Source organism: Pholis gunnellus (assembly GCF_910591455.1).
Source record: "Pholis gunnellus genome assembly, chromosome: 2".
Lineage (NCBI taxonomy): Eukaryota > Metazoa > Chordata > Actinopteri > Perciformes > Pholidae > Pholis > Pholis gunnellus.
In genome coordinates, this window is record NC_136536.1 from 9,132,032 (window position 1) to 9,148,762 (window position 16,731).

Sequence of the window (16,731 nt, forward strand, 5' to 3'; positions counted from 1 at the left end):
AAAAGCCTTATAATGGATAGATATGGCTTCTAACACTTTATTTTAACTTTCCATTTAGAGGTTCATAAAACCTAATGTTGAAAGTAAGAGTATTCTTTTAGGTATTTATTAACGTATTTCTCAACAACTATAATGTCTCCTGTGAATCGTGTGTAACAGGCGAAAGTTACCGAGTACCAGTGGATAACAAATATACCAATATCAAATACTCTGACAGTAAGTCATTCATTTACATTTTTACTCCAGCAAAAGTATTGGCATCAAAATATTTTTAACACACCAAGTATTCATTATGAACAATGGCCCATTTCAGAATAATGTATCATATATTATTAAATTATGATTATTGATTCTATTTTGTAATATTAAAATTCTCAAAAAAGATGCCTCTGAAATGTAGTGGAGTTGAAGTATAAATATAATGCACTTAATGGAAGTACTCAAGTTCTAGAAACTCATAATTGTACAAAGGTACAGTACTTGAGTAAATGTATCAAGTGACTTTCCACCAAGTAGGCTACATTCATTGTATTGTATTTACCCGGAGTTTTGAAGTACCTGTCTTTTAGTTGAGTTTTTCCATTTCATGCTATTTACTCTATTCTATTTCAGAGGCAAATACTGTAGTTTTTAATCCACTGCATTTCTCTGAAAGCAAAGTAACTAATTTAGGTCTATGAGTAACAATTAATCTGCCATTTAGTTTTCAGATTAATCTTGTAATGTCCCAAAAATGTGAAAAATGATGATAGGTGGAGTTATTACAGTTAATAAAAATGATAATAAAGACTTAAAATGTACTAACAACAACATTGTGTGTTACAAACCATGTATTACTATCTGTATACTGCTTGTAAATGTTTAAAAACCCATATGTTAATCTCCCCATGCATAAACAAACTCATTCATATTCTAGTTTAGGTAATACACGTTATCATGTCATGCTTTGAAAAGGTATTTGATCCATTATTAGTGCACCAGCAGTGCATGATATTAGAAGTGTGTTAATGCTGTTAGATGTGGTGAAAGGCTGTCAAAGCAAAGAAGAAAGAAGCAAAGGGAGAGGTTAGCTTTTAGTCACATCTTTAATTTATTTTCTTTTCAGAAGACACTGGGAGGAGTTATTGAACGAAAAAAAGGGAGTCAAAACCAAACATAGGTAGCAGGTAGTGTTAATATGCACAGGTATATTCAGAGGCACAGTATTAAAAGAAATTGTACAGTTAACAGTCAGAGACAGAAAAAATACAAGAAAATGTTAAAAATTGCATGTTAGAAGCAAGCAGTTAAAGTGTTAATAGTTTTTAGTTTATACACACACACACACAACAGTCAACAGACACATCGTACTGTACAACACATAATCCTTCAATGGCTTGATGCAAATCATTGTTTGGTCAGTGATGACATCATCTCATAAAATCTGCTTCCTATTTTTGTAAGCTATACCACAATAAGTACTGCACACAATAAGAAAAGGCTACTTTTTCAAAGTGCTTTGAAGGGGGAGTGAGCTGCTCTTTCTGTTATCTTATGTCAGTTTTGAGAAACCGTTAAGGTGGGTCTGCAAAATGAGTAAGGATTGTACATTATCTATCTAAAGCACACGCCATTTTCACTAACCAGCAGCCTTCACTTTGTTCTACATCATTAGAGTACAGCATTAAAGGTATTGCGCATTTATAGCACAACCCAACCTGCTGCACTAATGGGTGAAGCAAACAATATTACGGTAACTCTGATCAGACCCAGCTGAACGGTCAGAAATGCGCTGTGCTGCACCTGTAACCACACCCATCAGTGATGTCACAGGGACCTGGAGTACACGTGAACATCACTGCAGCCAGGTTAGAAGTTACACCAATGGAAGTCAGCAAGAACTAGATTTTCAGGGGGTGTGTTTGGTAAAATGGTAAAAAGAAAAAAACTAAACTCTTGCTGGCACTCTGAAAAACTGTCTGTAGTCTTTGGTTTAAACTAAACCTCAACAGTCCATAGCATCTGTCAAAGACAAGCAACATCTTTGGGAAAAATATTTTTCTTTCGGCAAATTTTTGCCTCAGATAACGTGAACAACGCAGTGGTCAGTCTCATACGGGGCCGCTCAACACTCTAACCCACAGTTTCTGGATCACTGCCATTTACTGTGAGCTGAGAGAGACAAACATAAAGAACTCAACAGACCTGACGTCATTTCAGGGCATAAACGGGATCATTAAATACAGTTTGGGGCAGCGGCCAGGCAGCCATTTTCATTGTCATCAAGCTTTTTGCACTAAGCAGCCAATGGAAGACAGTGAGAGATGGGTGTTCAGTCTGTCATGGATGTTATTCCATGCACTGTTGTCATGTTTTCTCAGTATATAACATGGATATCAACGTTGTTCAACAATAATAAATGTCAAATATTCACATACACTGGGCACAGAAGAAACAGAAAGAAACAGGGCTGAAGAAGACCTGCCAACAGCCACCCATGCACTATTAACAAAGAACAAATCTAATATCGGCCTAGTCGTCATACATTAAAATACCATAAATAAACATTTTAAACATACAAATACTGCATGTACAGTAATACATGTTGGGTTATTGTGATTTATCAAAAAATGTCCATCTTCTACTGCAGTTTTTACTGCAGAAGTACTCCAAGAGATTATATAGCATGAAACTTTGGAGAACTGGCTCTCGTTCTCATAATGAGAAAATAATACTGGCGCTACGTGTGTGAGCGCTCAGCAAATAAAATCTAACAAAATATATCCAGCTTAAAAAAATATCATCTGCATTGTTGTTAAACATAATACAAAAAATACAGATTATCTGTACTGAAATAATCATTGCACTATTGCTCTGGACGTTTCGTCATAATTAAAAACAAAAGCATTAAAACTTATGTTGAAAGAAAAAATCAAAAAGAAGGGAAGGTACTGTGACATAAGAGCAAAAAATAAATTTAAATCACTGTTGGTAAGAAAAAGTGCATAATTTAGCTTTCAATGAAACATAAAAGCTTTACTTGATCAAGCTCTCGATCAATACAGAGAAATGATACTTCTTCTGTGATCATTTACTCTCAGTCACAAGTTATCGCAGCTTCACAGTTTCCTCTTACGACTCTCACAATGACAATACAAGAGCTCCACTCCACCGCGCACGGACAACAGATCCTCAGGTTATTAGAAAAGAACAGTCAGCTCAAATTGAATTGACCATGAACAGGAAAGTTGAATTGGCTGCACCACCCTGTACAAGACAATTTGGCATTATTCACCCGACTCATCTGTGCTACAAATACTGTGGAGAGTTACCAAGCTGGTGCCGGAAGTAATAATTCCCATTCTGTATTCCCATCTCAAAGTTTTCTTTATGCAACATCTCCCTTAGTATTGGTGCCCTGAGTTAGTTTTCTATCCAGCGTTTGAGTTCAGAATGGGTGGAAAAAAAGGTTTTGCCACAAAAATGTTTCCCTTAATTTTTTTAGTTTTCACCGATATTTTGCTGTTGTTGTCACTATCATTTTCTTTTTTCTTATTGTTGTAATACTAATTGTGGCCACAAGTGGCTGAGATGCACCTCAACCCCATATTCTTAATAGGACTAAAGGTATTCATCTTTTTACATGTTTTGCCAAAAGTCTTTTTCCACCTGAAAAAAAGTAACTAAGAAAAATTATCCTTATTAAACTTTTTTTTTTATCCAAAAGTGACCCAGAAACTAAGTGAGTTTGCAAATTGTTGAATTAAAGCTCAGTGATTGGATGTTTCTTTCTGAAACACTTTGGGACTCGTAGTAAACGTCGACCCACGTCGTTTTAATGTACACAGCTTGTATCTTTAACTTTTAAGTCTTCTGTACTGATTTAACAAGGAGAGTTTCATGCCGATTTAAGCCGTAGAAAAAGGTAAAATAACATCAACTATGGGAAAAATGAAGGGGACTTTTACTTCCGGAATCGTGCCCAAAATAACTCTTTTCAAATTCTCACTACGATAACAACTCAGTCTCACGATGAACTTAAATGTCAAATTGTTGGAACAAATGAGCTCTGGCTGGTCTTCGGTTCAGAGCACCCTGTACCCTCGAAAACCTCCAAATAAAAAGGGCAACGTTGTTCCTGAATACTCTGCTGGTGCCTTTATCGTGGGTCTATTGATTGCTTCACAATAGTGCTGCTGGATAATCTATGAAATAAAAGAGTGGCTAACCCTTCACTGGCAGTGATTCCTCAACTGTGCGGTGATTGGACGGACTAAGCTCATCATCAGTGGGTAACATCTGACATCAATAAAGGAGGTTAATACTGAGTTATTGTGTGATCCTGAGTGAGTAGCTGACTGCTTTGGTCTCAAGTCAGCAGACTGTGCTGGGGAGATTAATTATTCTGATCTAGAGAAGAAGTTATTCCGGTGGTGAGAAAACAAGTGGAGGAAAGCCCCCCCGACTCGTCTCTATCAATCAGTCATATGTCTACTGGCACCCCCTGCACTGGTTTTACACTGTATTTTAAACTTCTAGCACTCTGCTATATTGAGACAGATAAACTCCTGAATGCATCTCTTATACTGTTGCTCAGTGGGGCTGCTGATTGGGTATTGACCTGGCTGTCCAAAGGGTCCCTCCGACTCCCGCATCTCCTCATTCATCCTGGCCAGACGCAGCCTTTGGGAAAGAAGGAAAGGGTGTTTAAAATTCATCAAAGATGGAGAGACGATAAAAAATGGTATGGAACGTATATGTATATAAAATGAACATACAGTGTGACGATATCTGCATTGGCTTGCTGTACAGCTATACTCAAAGGGTCCTGGCCGTCCTCATCCCCGTCGTTCTGTGTCGCGCCCCGTTTCAGGAATAAACACACCTGCCTGAAAATACCAAAGAAACAAAGATCAAGGTGATGTTACACTTCCGGGTGCATCAGAGGATGACCTTCATAAAAACACAGAGGCAACAACTGAACTGTATAGGTGGTTGTCCTCAAAAATGCCTATAAAATCATAAAATAACTCAATAAATTGATAAGCCATGATGATCAGCAAACAGAAAATATATTTCAGATTATGCTAGTTTTAGTTAGATATCTTACTTTAGTTGATTTTATCATCATATTTGAAATAACAGAAATGCGTATCGATGAATAGAAGAAGTATAAAATTAATAATCGGAGGTATATAAAACAGAAATAGCCATAGAAATAAGAGAATTACAACTAGAAAAGAGCAACTAAAGTCGTGGTTACAAAGCAGAGTGTGATTAGTAGCAGCAAAGCAGCAAGTTAGCTTGGTGTATGTAAACAACGCACATTTTAATTCCAAATTATTTTGGCATCATAATTAAGTAAAGCAAGAATTTTGTGAGGCTGACTGTTCATGACTCGTGTGACAGGTCTGGACCACTTGTGTATTTCGGTCATAACGAAGAGAAGATTCTAAGTACCAGAACATTGGTGAATGCCACAACTTCGTACGAGTGGTTCTTTGCATGAAGTTCATTGTGCCTTCAACAAAGCACGTTTTATGGAAATAGAAACTCTGTGAGATGTGGTCGCAGCTACTTTCTGCCTCGTGACTCACCCCGTGTGTCCCAGATATGTGGCATGATGCAGGGGGCCCCTCCCTCTCGCATCCCTTTGGTTGACGTCAGCAGCGTTCTGCAGCAGAAACTCGCAGGCGATCAACGAACCCTAAATAAAAAAAACAACATGACAGTGAAATACTGCAATTGATTTTGGCAGAAAAGGGTAATTAAGAAATAGATATTCTCACATTAACAGCTGCAGTTCACATACAGTTGATTATGTGGAACAATTTATCTATTTGATTTATTCTACTTAGTAGCCCTTCATTTCTATGTGAGTGAGGATCTGTGGCAGAGTACGACTGACTCTCCAACCACAGCATGAACAAAAGTTTCAACCAACAGTCGCATTTTTCATGTGTGTCTCATGTCGCTGAAACAGAAGCAGAAACACTGATTTTCTGCTTGCTGCTCTCTGTCAGTTTTGAAAGTATTATAATGAATTACAAAAAAATGTCTTTGGCATCCATACTGATGAGGAGCCAAATATACACATTTGTGATTCATGAATGAGAGTCAATCAGATGATGCTTCCTGCGTGGACTCATTTCTGGCAACCGCTCGCTTCGACTGACTCACCCCGATCACGGCCTGTATGAGCGGCGTCTTTCCCTCGTCCTCATCGTTGACCAAATTGACATCTGCCCCATGGGCGAGTGCTTCAGCCATGACAGGCAGGTTGCGGGCTTTCGAGGCCTTGCAGAGCAGCGCTCCGGGATGAAGGTCCCTCGTGTCCTCCGGGTCCGATGTCTCCGGCTCGACCTCCAGCTCGGCTTCACCGCTCGAGTCCTCCGACACCTCGCACTCTGAGGACAGTGGAAAGAGGCCGGGAACTTGAGTCATGTGACATTCATTTCCCACTGTGCTGTCCATAATACCCAAGGGACCATCTGTTACTCGTTCCTCCGCTGGACTTACCCTCTGTGACGCTGTCCACCACTGAACCAAACACCAGGATGTCCGTGCTACCATCTGTGCTGCCTCCTAACCCGCTGTCACTGCTTAGGCCTGCCGGACCGGGAGATGCCAGAGCATGGACACGTTAGTTACCGCTGTGTCTTTCTGGCTCATCAGTATTGTTTAAAAAAGGTACAGAATAATGCAAAACAGAGACTTGATCCAAGCATCTTACAGTCTATAATGATAATCGTGAGTGTTTTGGAGTTGCCTGTGAACACATTGCCAGTTTGCTTTGGGGGGAAAAGTCAAAATAGTGAGTCGCTTACTTCGAGGTCCAGATCCTGTGTCAAAGTAGGAGAAGAGAGAGTCCAGCTCATCAGGACAAAACAGGGAGTCTCGTCTGAACTTAGCAGCTGCTGTGAGACAAACACAGGTGACTGGTGAGAACCCCAAAGAGAAGGTATTTTGACTAATATATTGGAGCACAGTTGTTGGACCATTATTAACACATAGCCCTAGTTTGTGCCTCTCATTTATCAACATTACATTGAAGTCACAGCGTTAGACTTCTTCTTTCCCTGCTCTGAATGTTTGTCCACAAATAGACAGAGACACAAGTCCAGACAGAGATCCACTAAAGTACCTGAGGAGAGGGTGGACGGGGAGATGGTTCCGGGCTCTTGCCGGTACCTTCGTCGTGTTTTAGGAACCATGGTGGCACTGTTGTGTCTCCGACACTTCTTCACGCTCCACCGCCGCTCCGACTTCCTCTCTCCATTGATGAGTATCTCTGTGGAGCCCAGCTTCTTCAGGAATTTCTTCTCCACGTACTTTGCCTTAATCCAAGCCTCCTTCTCCTGCCTGCGATAGACCACATACCATATGAGAGACTTGTAGTGCTTAAAAGTAACAGATTTAATTTAGCCATATTTAATGAATTCCTACCTTGAACTGGACGGTAATGGTTTCTTTAGACCTTGTTCTTGGTATGAGCCTTCATAGATGTGGTTAATGACGCTGTTTCCAAGCTCACACATTAACTACAAAGCAAAGACAAAGAGACATGACATCAATGGTTTCCACTTAGACTGGACATTTTGGGAAATATCCTTATTCACCTTTCTCTTTTTGCTGAGAGTTAGATTTTTTGCCTCCAGTCTGTATGCTATGCTAAGCTAAGCTAACTGTCTCCTGGCTGTAGCTTTATAACCAAACAGAGCTGAAACGAACTGTACCTTTAATAACTCTGGTTCCCATGAGTCCAGTGTGAGCGAGCGAACCTTCGAACAGTGAACTCCGAGACTCCTGCAACAAAAACAACAAAAATAAATATTAAAAATTAAAACATTTGAGAGGGATATCACTGAGGCAACAGATGGCGGCCACAACAAAGAAAACAAGAGTAGTTTATATTTTTTTTAAAGGAGAGAAGAAGATTTATAAATGAATCGTACTCTAAGGTGTTGTATGGTGACCCGCTGGTCTGAATAGCTGCAATGATCTAACATCATTAGAGGGAAATGAGAGGAGCTCCTAATGTCATGCAAATCACCAAGTTCCACTGATGTAACTGTCTGGTTCCCAGGCAACAGTGGCACACTAGAAAATAACAAAACACTTTTGTTGCCCTGCATTGTAACAAGATGTCCGAACTCACTGTGAGAGGATGAGCCCCAACAGGGAACATGAATATTCAACAAGCGAGGACACACACACACACACACACACACACACACACACACACACACACACAGGGATGAGGTTTGTCATTACATCAGCAGTGATAATTGCAACTTCAAAATAAGACACAACTCCTGAGGGATAGTTTTTTTCCATCCGGGAGCTTGAAAACAAATGAGTGTGACGTAACCGAACATGAGATCTGGTTGAGGATGTTCACCAGGATCTGATGCTGAATTAAACTATTCAGAGGCTTGTTCACTGTGTGTGTGTGTGTGTGTGTGTGTGTGTCTCAGCTCTGCAGTTCGTCTTTATCTTCTCACTTCACCTCCCTCAGTGAAAACTCTCAATCAAAGCCTGATCCAATAAGCAGTGTTACGCACTTTAATCCCCTCAGCAGTGCATGTGTGTGCGTGTGTGTGTGTGTGTCAGAATGTGCTTAGAGACTTTAACAGCACAATGTAAGGCCAAAGTAACAGACAGTTGGCACCACTTCCTGCCTTCAGTGCCAGTACACAGAAACATTGGCAGTGGTGGAAGATGTATTCAGATATTTTATTTAAAGTCCCCCTACATGCTGTTCTTTGATTCTTTTTTTTTACTTAACTTTAATGTTTTTGCTTCACTGTACAAAAGTACTGATGCATGTTCGACACTAGAAGACGTATTTTGGAAACAATAGAGATCCAATATACAACTTGAGATTGTTTTTTAAAGGGAAAAAACATATCAGACACAAATAATGATTTAATGTTTGTATTTGTTTTAAAACTTGTCTGGAGTGGATCTTTAAGTAAAAGTACCTTAATACCAGCGTGAAAACAATCCATGAGTAAAATACCTGCAGTCAAAGTTCAAAGAGATATTGTCTTTTTGACGACACACATTCTCCAAACCTGGGGCCTACAATACCCACAATGCAACTCGACTTCAAATAAATTCATTAGACTTCATGATTGGAATTAATACTACATATATGCAGTAATGTTAATCGACAAAGTTACTCCAACAACCAGATAAACGTGGTGGAGTACAAGCATAAAGCAGCAGAAAATGGAAATACTCAAGTGCGGTACAAGAACCTCAAAACTGTGTTTACGTGCCGTTTAGTTAATGTTAGGCTCATTTGCCAAAATCCAGATTGCTCTTGGATAATTTTTTACAGTAATGTGAAAGATACAAATGTTTTTTCTAGACTCTGACCTGTGGATGCCAGAGCACTCGATACACAGCAGGATGCCCAGGTTGATTGAGGCCCAGCGAGGGTCGGCCTGGCCACAGTCACAGCACTGCTCGTTCCCCGGCAGACACTGGATCCGCTGCAGGATGGTCTCCCCTCTCACGCTGCGCTCCCGAGGCTCGCTGGCCGAATCAATACTGCTGGTGGATGGAGAGGCCGTTCTGTCCAGATGCTAAACATAAACACGTCATAAAACATTAGGATCACAAAGATGTGTTCAGATAACTTAACATTACCAGTTTCACACTGTTAAAATAATCTATTACAAATAAAAGTCCTGCATAATCTGTAAAACCGCAAATTGTCGTTTTTACACGTTTTGTATGGATTAGGTATAACATGTCAATTAGTCAGCTTTCAACATGTTCAATACATGTTTATTTATGTATTTTACTTTCCACAACTGCAACAATGCAATACAATGTCATAAACAGGCTTTAAAACACATGTGTACATGCTTTATGACCCAGACCTGTGCCTTACCTCTATATAGTATGTGTCTGGGCTTTCTCTGTAGGCCGACGCAATGCTGGCTTGAACTGCCTGAATCCACGCTTGTCTTAGCTTCTCAGACTCAGCCTGAAGCATACAGCTCCTGTAAAACAGACAAATGAAAGTAGTGGTATAAATCATGATGTACCATCTGTACAGATCTGCATAATCTAGTGTGAAATGCTAAACAAACAATGTATGTATGTAACATTCTTCTGCATATTCATAGGTTTCACATATATTGAGATATATTGTACATCTTTTTAGAACGACTATATAGAACTGTGCTTATACAGCATAAGCCAAAAAAAGTGCTGCGATGATTTACCCAAGTAAAAATAAAGAATTAAAAGAAAATGAGTCTAAAAACAGCTCTGTGAGGCTTTACTTGCACACAGTGTAGCTTTGAACTGAATGCTAACATTAGCATGCTATCACACTAGAGATGACAATGTTACCGCGGCTGGTGTTTGGCAGGTGTAATATATGCCAATGTGTGTTTGCATTAGGGCTGTGCCGAATGTAATTTCTTTACATTCGAAGCTTCTATTGAGGTTTTCGAGTGAAGCTTTGAATGTCTGTTGACATATTCAATGATTTCATCACCCTAAAAAACTGTGATTATTGTTATATTGTTATTGTGGCTGTATGAATGACATTCATGGTGCTGTCAGATTGCTGCTTGACCACCCTGCTCTAGAATTATTGGAAATGTTTGGATCACACAATTCAGAAACAATCCTACGCAGCCACTACTGGAATGTTATTCTACAAGTAGTACAATATTAATAATATTTGTATAGCTTATTTTTGATCTGCAACTGTGCATAAATATGGTGTTTAAACGGAATAAATAGACATGCCAAAATAAAATGAACAGATGCGTTGGAATGATGCTTCGTGCTCGCCGGTATAGCCCTAGTTAGCATGCCTACATTTTCTAATCAGCACTAAACACAAAGTACAGAGTCTGATGGAAATGTCAGTAGTTTTGCAGGTATTTGAAGGTACTAGATGAAAAGTGAAAGGATCAATGCAGATATTAGAAAGTCGACCTCAGAGGAACATTCATTTCTCAACCAAATTGTATGTTAATCCAGCCAATGGTGAAGTCTTACTTGGAAGGGGACAAGACCTCGAAGCAGAACCTCCTCTCAATGTCCTCACACGGTTTAACAGAGCACAGCCGGAGGTCTTCCACCACCACCGTCAGGGAATCCTGCCAAAACACAAAGAACTTATCTTTTCTCTGCTTCTAAAAAAAAAAAAAAACCTAAACACTACACAAACATAAACCTTTAGCGCCTCCTTGACAAGACTTTCTTTCCTAGCAATTGAAAGCCTCAGAGTGCGTGACCATTAGATATTTACAACCAAGCAACACTGTGTGCTCCAGATTAAGTACTCAGATATCAGCAGAAATGTCTTGACACGGCATCGGGTGAGTGCTAATGAAATTCAGAGAAGACCCCCATAACGTTAAAAAACATTCAAGCCGTCCTTCCATTAAAGTTGCACTTAACCTCTTAAAGCCCACTTTACCCCGGGGAAAGCTGACAGCGTCAATATATATGGACTTGCCTTGAGCTTCTTCTGATAGACCAGCTGACTGTTCTGTATGGAGAACCACCGTCTAGAGAGCGAGAGGGAGGAAGATAAATAAATCATCATAGATGGATATCCTTCCAATCTTTAAGGGAGCAAAGGTGAATCAATGGGTTTAGCTCTTGGCAACACAACATCATGGCCATGTGAGAATTGATTACATCGCTTCACATCACAGCACCACTAACCTCCCGAACCTGCCAGTGAATGAGAAACTGAGGAAAACTGCTGTGACACTGTAAGTGTTCTTCCATCAATGTCCTGTGTATACTACAGTCATTACATTGCAGTATATTAAGATTTTTATTTTTACCTGTTCCAAGTCTTAAAGGCATTGCTGGCCCTCTTGAACAAGTAGCCCTCCATCACCACACCGTTAGGAGAATCCACATTGAACTCCACCTTAGAGTCGTCACACGAAAAGTCCTGAAAGAGAAGAGAAAGAGAGACATGAGAACCCTAAATTAACCCCGGCTGTCATAGAAAAGGTTGACACACCAGCTTATCATTGGCAGGATGCTATTCAAACCTTTTAATTGTCAAACAGGAAACAAATCCCTTTTCTGCACTGAGGAGGTTGCATGCGTGCTGTTCCTGGAATACCAGCAGCATTGACTGTGACTGTACTGTACATACAGTCCATTAACCAACCAAATCATGCACTGTGCGATCATGTAGAAACCGTCACGTGTTAGTCCATGTATGCATAGGAGTTGCATGTCATTTTCCTGGGTGGCACACTGTGGCATTTCGTAACTCAACAGATGCTAGTGTGACGCAACTTATTACATAAACGGAGTGTGATTCATGGGAAATTAGCCTCCAACCTTTTCTTGACTTACAACACGACACATAGCACTTTAATGCAAGCTAATAGAAAGTGGTACACAGGTATTAGAGCAGTCATTCCTAAATTAATAGGTTTTTGTGAAGCAATATGTCCAATTAGCTATATTTTAGAGGTGATATATAATATGCAGTAGGGACAGAACATTAAGTTATCCAAAGTTCTATTGAAACATCGCATGCATGCAGCCCTGAGAAAATGCAGAGATACATCAGACATAATAAAAGACGTACCCGAGAATATATGAAAGTCTCTGCTGGAGTGACCCAAATAAAAACAGAATTTCATTTACTCTCCTGTTTCATAACAGGATGTGTGTACACGCAGCAGCACACCATTAACTGCTTATTTAATGTTTGAATGACAGAATGACTCGCTGCTCTCCACTATATCATCATTTTAACTTGTGTACACTTGTGTACATTGTGTACAATTTCAGCACACATGAGAGACAACGTTGTAGTCGTGTTCCTTCTTCAGTAATCAAAATTAAAATGTGTAACAGGACGTACGCTGAATATACTATAAGTCAAAGTTTGTAACAACCAATTAAAAAGGGGGACCAAATCTTAAAACACCACTTTAACAATCAATAAAAATATCCTTAAAATGAGACAAACACGTCAAAAACCACTGAATACAAATGAAAGGAGATACAATGATTTTCTTTTAACTATAAGATTAGATGGGTAATGCAAAATAAGAGATTTCTTTCAACAACAAAAATGGATAAAGAAAAGTGGTAAAGGGTGGCAAAAAAAGAGTCTAAATATCACAACCAAGCCGTGAATATCTTCATAACCTCTACAATAAATCAATATCTGTTACGGAAATATGAAGTAAATAGCCTAATACTGCACAAACTATACAGGAATTCAACCTTTTTGTCTACATGTATGCATTTTCCTGTGCACCTATCCACCAGTGTGCATTAGATAACACTTATTTTAAAATGTACACATGCGTCATTGAGCATTACACCTGGGACCTCCAAACATTTTCAGACTTTAATGAGAGGGAAAGTTGCTTGGGAGTAAGTTGTGGTAACAGTACAACTACTCGCAGTTACAGCAGTTCAGCTACTCGATAACAAAACTTGGCATGACAACAAATAACCACAAAGATAACACCTAGAATAAAGCTGAATATTATGATGACCAAATGAGAGTAATAAAGCCAATTTAATGCAAATCAACCCACCAAACTGCGGTCCCACTGGCAAAAGATCTTCATTTTGAAACGTTTAGCGCGTTCCAACAACATTGAAAAGCACGAAAAAGGCATATATATATAAAAATAGACTCCAAAAAACCAGATGTCTCAGAGTAGAAGCATGTCGGCCTTCACTCTCTCACAGCGGAGGTCAATGTATCTCGTCGCTGCAGTGCGGTGCGTAATTCCAACACTGACATGTGTGCCCTCCACTAGAGCCACCTGCCCTCCGCCCTGTGAGCCTCGAGGACTAGGACAAATTACCATACAGCTGCCAATGTATCCGTGGCAGGGTGCCGAGGGAGAATAGTGGACTACACTACGTGGTACTGTAGCTGCTCTCGACACAAACACAAGCAGGCTGCTTTGACACTTCTGCGTCTGGGTCTGCTTCGGTTTTACAACTCCCTAAACACACCTCCCCCGCTGACGAGGGAGGGCGTTTCAGTCCCCTGTTGACCCAGAGGGAATCTATCTGGCAGGCTGCCCAGACCACCAAACAAACACCACTCAGGGCTTGATTTACCATCTCCTGTCTACTCACAAGTGCAACGCCAGCTTCAAATCTGTCGGTCGTCAATGCAGCTTACCTTCAGCTGTCAGATGCCTCTCTTCTCTGAATACGACATCACAAACATGCGAGGCAACACTCGAACAAGATGTGCACTGGGTGCTACTCTGCAACCTCTCAAGCCCACGACAAAGACCATCTATTTTTAATGATGCAACGTCACACAGACAGAAAATGAACATCAGTGAATTATTGAGCAGGCTGGGAAACAGCGACTTCCAAATGTTTGGAAGCAAGTAAGCAAATTGTTGTGTGTGTGGAGCAGCGGAAACGCTGGATGACGCAGACAACATGTCCCGATGCTTCATCCACCTGCCGTAGAGTACTTAGGTCGACCTAAGAGCGTTTGCAGAGCGCCAACGCTCAGTCTGCTGCGATGTGTTTGTTTATCGTCTGCACAGGATCCTTCTGTGTCTCATTATCACAGCAAGCTCTCTCTACAACACTGGCTTTGCGCTTTCGTGCCGAACATACCTGCCTGACATCTGCTCAACGGACCTGGTTGATGTTGCTATATAATTACAAAAGCCGCAAAAAGTTAATTTCAAGTACCAGACATTGATCATGAGAGGCAACAAACAGTCCACAGTCTTCTGCGATTGGTTCAACAACAAACAGCCCAAACTGTGGAGATCAGAGAGCCTCAAGTTCATGCTTCACCTCCTCAACTCCTCGAGCACGCCAGCGTCCAGGCTGTAGCGGGCTCACTTATAGAGCTGGAGTGAAAGTGCTGATCTCATATGAAATTAGTACCAACCATGTCATGCTATATAACTTGTCGGGAAAAAGGCTAAATATGCTCCGATCTGTTAGGATACATTTCGTCGAGGGTAAAACCGGCATGGCCAATTTCGCAGGTGTCCCTTGACCTCTCACCTCAAAAATATCATGAATCAAATAGGTCCTATGGGTACCCACGAGTTATGATAATCTCATGCAGTTTGGGCTTGAATGTGTTATTTCCGCCTATTCTAAATATGGAGTATGCATACTGATGTCCCTAAACAGTCTTGGAATTGCATAAATTAGACATGACTGGAAAGCTAAGATCCAATGAGCCCAATTGTAGAGTTCAAATTCAAGTGGGATGATGTTATTCCCCAATGTAGCCATTCATAGTATAAAATGACATCTAACACACATGACATCTAATATAATCAAAGCCTTATGAAACTTTCCAACCACCCAATTGCTGAAAAATGCTACTCTTGCAGAAATCTTCAAATAATGTCTTGGGTAGTATTTTGGAGGGATTTTGATTTTTCTCAGTTCTCAAGTATGGAAATTACCATAACTGTTTTACAGACAAACCCATTAATCAAGAAAATAATATGCTGATTAACTGATAATGAAAATATGTATTAGTTGCAGCCCTAAATCTTTTAAAACTCTTTTTATATACACATATTTTGTATATATATTTAATTGTGTACTGTACGTGCCTTCTACTATATATCTCCTGGATGTTTACATCTGTGTTAAGATGTAGAGTGTTGATGTCCATCATAAAAACTACCATCCAAACAAACATATTAAATCATGTTTTTACTACAACATCTATCTGGAGTTTCAAGCAGTAGAAATAAATCAAGTGACGCAAATGGGGGGAAGCATGTAGCGTTGCGCTGGTGATGTAAAGGAATATAGAATAGCAGGAGGAGTCGACTGCCTTGAACAGGACTTCTCCATTAAATCTGAGGTTAAAAATGAATGGCGCTGGCATTTAGATGTTTTCTGCTGCACTGTGCACAGATCCAGCAGCAGTGACAGCTGGAGCACTTCAACTCCCTTTCTGCTCTCCTGGTTTCTTGCCTGTACCGAGTAACGGCTGCCCCTTTGCCCTGGGTAAGTTTACACAAGGCTTATTGCACATGCTCGACGTGATGGAGAAGAAAAGAAACAAGAAAAAAAAATCTCTTTAAGAGGAAGTAGAGAAGTATAACAAAGTAGGCCACGCTGTTCTAAAAGCAGCGGTGAATAAAGAACAACAAATGCAATGACATGTCACAATTCTGTGCATGAATAAGTCTAAAATCTGTCATGTAATATACCAGATTCAGACAGTGAACATACAGAATGAAAGCAACAATTACATTGTCATCTATTTCAGGACACTGCAATTATCCCTATTCAATAGGCAGAGGGCGAAGGAGTACTCAGATCAAGAGAAGTAGCAATACTACAGTGTAGAAATACTCTGTTACAAGGAGAAGTCCTACAATCAAAATCTTCGTTAAGTAAAAGCACAAACGTATTAGCATCAAAATATACCTAAAAGTACTTAAAGGCAGTCGTCTCACACACATACTTTACATACTACCAGGTGGCTTAATCCATAGTAATATATCAGAATATATTAGTTGATTTATATTTTGTTTTAATTATCTAAATCTCCGAAGTAACTAATGTATAAAAGTACCATGCTTGAGTATTAGTAACTCTCCACCAGTGGCAATAGGCGATGAAACAGACGTTTCTATACAGGCCGCTGAAACAAAGACCCGTGTTTCTAATTGTTCTTCTATAAATGATTCAGGATTTACTGCAGCTTTCCCTCGAGGCTTTTGAAGTCCGACTACATCTTGAAGAGAACTTCAAAAGGGT

General features: G+C 40.0%; 1 protein-coding gene across 2 annotated transcripts in view; it reads right to left on the reverse strand.

Moving 5' to 3' along the window:
- The window catches only part of acap3a (ArfGAP with coiled-coil, ankyrin repeat and PH domains 3a), a gene marked incomplete at its 5' end in the record, with an annotated part of 61,561 nt that overhangs the window by 1,278 nt on the left and 43,552 nt on the right, over positions 1 to 16,731 (reverse strand). The window contains 14 exons of one of the 2 annotated variants that reach the window (XM_079179215.1): positions 4,601 to 4,662; positions 4,758 to 4,868; positions 5,577 to 5,686; positions 6,160 to 6,386; positions 6,499 to 6,588; positions 6,807 to 6,896; positions 7,124 to 7,341; positions 7,426 to 7,520; positions 7,716 to 7,785; positions 9,364 to 9,572; positions 9,884 to 9,995; positions 11,011 to 11,111; positions 11,474 to 11,525; positions 11,811 to 11,935. In XM_079179215.1, coding sequence (XP_079035341.1) covers positions 4,601 to 4,662; positions 4,758 to 4,868; positions 5,577 to 5,686; positions 6,160 to 6,386; positions 6,499 to 6,588; positions 6,807 to 6,896; positions 7,124 to 7,341; positions 7,426 to 7,520; positions 7,716 to 7,785; positions 9,364 to 9,572; positions 9,884 to 9,995; positions 11,011 to 11,111; positions 11,474 to 11,525; positions 11,811 to 11,935 — 1,672 coding nt within the window. Of the gene's footprint in view, positions 1 to 4,600; positions 4,663 to 4,757; positions 4,869 to 5,576; positions 5,687 to 6,159; positions 6,387 to 6,498; positions 6,589 to 6,806; positions 6,918 to 7,123; positions 7,342 to 7,425; positions 7,521 to 7,715; positions 7,786 to 9,363; positions 9,573 to 9,883; positions 9,996 to 11,010; positions 11,112 to 11,473; positions 11,526 to 11,810; positions 11,936 to 16,731 lie in introns of both variants that reach the window. The other variant, XM_079179214.1, reaches the window with a different exon arrangement.